The sequence below is a fragment of the Priapulus caudatus genome, unplaced genomic scaffold, assembly GCF_000485595.1.
Source record: "Priapulus caudatus unplaced genomic scaffold, Priapulus_caudatus-5.0.1 Scaffold4108, whole genome shotgun sequence".
Taxonomy (NCBI): Eukaryota; Metazoa; Priapulida; class Priapulimorpha; order Priapulimorphida; family Priapulidae; genus Priapulus; species Priapulus caudatus.
In genome coordinates, this window is record NW_014581169.1 from 6,036 (window position 1) to 8,556 (window position 2,521).

General features: G+C 46.3%; 1 protein-coding gene across 1 annotated transcript; it reads right to left on the minus strand.

The window, feature by feature from the left end:
- Nucleotides 1–9: 9 nt before the first annotated feature.
- Nucleotides 10–955, minus strand: LOC106819705. Its single transcript, XM_014824306.1, has 2 exons — nucleotides 800–955; nucleotides 10–388 (listed from the first exon to the last, which is right to left on the minus strand). The coding sequence occupies exons 1-2, from the start codon at nucleotides 931–933 to the stop codon at nucleotides 118–120; spliced, it is 405 nt and encodes a 134-aa protein (XP_014679792.1). The 5' UTR covers nucleotides 934–955; the 3' UTR covers nucleotides 10–117.
- Between the last annotated feature and the right edge of the window lie 1,566 nt (nucleotides 956–2,521).

The window sequence follows — 2,521 nt, forward strand, 5'->3', positions numbered from 1 at the left end:
CTCTCTCTCTCTCTCTCTCTCACACACACACACACACTCACTCTCTCTCCCCTCGCACCGCATCTCTACACCCTCCTCAAACAGGAGAAGGAAGCCACCCACACTCTCCTTCCCCCGCTACAGGGTCAGTCCAGGTTTCGCCCTCCCCCCGGGCGCCACCGGCCCCTCCTCCCCCACTCCCCCTGGCGGTAGCGGGGCGTCGGGTCCTGCCGGACCGTCCGATGAACCGGTCGGGTTTCCCAGCCACGGGTAGAGCGGCGGGCACGCTCCGCACGTCTGGAACACGCGGTCGCCCTGATGGTCGGGCGAGTTCGGGTAGAAACTGATGTTGTGGTAGCGGCACACGTTGAACTTATCGCACAGACGCTCGCGCCCACGATCAGGGCAGCTGCGGGAGAAACACGAGGATGCGTTACCATGGTTACCGGCGCGCGTCTTCGCCGCGCGATTCCCGGATGTTATTCTGCGAACGCGTTCTATATGTGACTGCAAGCGGGAAGAGAGTACGTTGCCATGGTTACCGTGCGTTACCGACGCTGCCACTGTTTTTATGATTCACAAATATTAATATAATCTGGGCGTACACGTGAGATTTACGTGTAAGCTACAAAAAAGATACAATAACGTAAACATGTGGATGTAAACAAAAACAAAGCAGTAATAACGGAGTAATAAAGCAGTAATAAAGCAGTAATAACCTAATGCGTAGTAAGTTGAATACGATTCAGGATTCAAGACTATGTACACGTCATCTAGCTGTCAGGGGTCAGAGGTTAAAGGTTAAAGGTGAGGAGCTTACCTGAATGCCTCAGCATTTCTAGCGTCCTGCACCCGCACGGGGTTACGTATCCACGCTAGCGCATTCTCCACACTCACTATGTACACGTCATCTAGCTGGCCTATCTCTTCCAGGAACTCCTGCATCGCCTCCATGTTATAGCGCGCCTCATAGAACCAACTGTAACGACATGTAACGACGTGTAACAACACGATGTAACATGTAACGACACGATGTAACATGTAACGACACGTTGTAACATGTAACGACACGTTGTAACATGTAACGACACGATGTAACATGTAACAACACGATGTAACATGTAACAACACGATGTAACATGTAACAACACGATGTAACATGTAACAACACGATGTAACAACACGATGTAACATGTAACAACTCGATGTAACATGTAACAACACGATGTAGCATGTAACGACACGATGTAACATGTAACAACGTGTAAGACAACGTGTAAGACAACGTGTAACAAATATGTTAACATTATATAACAACAAACCTCTCGCACTCTCTCTCTCTCTCTCTCTCTCTCTCTCTCGCTCTCTCTCTCCGCTTTAATGGTATAGGTGTATGGTATAGGTGTATAGAGATGTAAGATATTACACAGAGAGAGGGGAGGGTGGAGGGAGAGATGGGGCGGTGTATGGATAGAGGTGTATGGATATAGAGGTGTATAGAGATGTAAGATATTACACAGAGAAGCGAAGAGAAAAACTATTCATAACCAACATGACATAAAAATTTATTGTAAACAATAAAATATAAATAATAACAAAACAGTAAACGACACGTAACCATTTTTGATATTTCCCCCAAAACCCACGTGACGACACATGTCTCCGTAATATTTCTCGTTAGATGTGTTGTACGATGCAAACGCCATGTAATATTAATAGAAGACTTATGATAATATAGGCCTAGATCATAGTATATGAACATATATATATACAGAGAATATACAGAGAATATATTTCCCCTACTTACGAACAGGTTTGGTTCCGAGCGGTCGTTCGTCAGTCCATTTGTTCGTAAGTCCAACATATGTACGTATGCAGTATTGTACAGTAGTGTAGTATATGTACGTGTGAACATCGAGTAACAACTAGCAGAGTACATACTAGTGTAAACAGTTCATATATACTATTGTTTATATCTCGGTGCTTCGCTGCGCTACATTGCCGCCACCACGCGGCGGATCTGCTGAGAACTAAACCTTACGCCTAAATTTTCGACTTCAGGGCAAATTGTCAGGAACGTGTACAGGGGGGGGAGGGGGGTCCAGGGGGTCCGGACCCCCCCTGCTTGCGCAGAAAACGCATCTAAGGTGGTCTAATTTCAAAAGTTTTCTGGGGGAGGGCCCCCCAGACCCGCACTTCGCGTGCTCGCAAGTTTGGGTTGCGTTTAGACCCCACCCGGTACAAATCCTCTACACGCCAACTGATTGTTCGTATCATCAAAAGTTCGCAACACAATTGTTCGTAAGTAGGGGTTGTCTCTGTATATGGACACAATTATATCATATGTAAGTATGTCTAGTCTCTCTGTATATGGACATATATCATATGGACTATCCGATAACAACGTTCGCACAATCACGTGATATCTTAGCCTTACACAAATATAATATAAACATGACGATGCTGTTGACGACGATAACGATGACGATGACGATGCCGACGATGATGCCGACGATGATGCTGGCGATGTATCGGTGGGGGG

Coding starts and splice junctions, on each gene's coding strand:
- LOC106819705 (XM_014824306.1), bottom strand. CDS start 933: ATGGAGGCGATGCAGGAGTTCCTGGAAGAGATAGGCCAGCTAGATGAC. Junction 389..799: donor AGAAATGCTGAGGCATTCAG/GTAAGCTCCTCA, acceptor TTTCTCCCGCAG/CTGCCCTGATCGTGGGCGCG.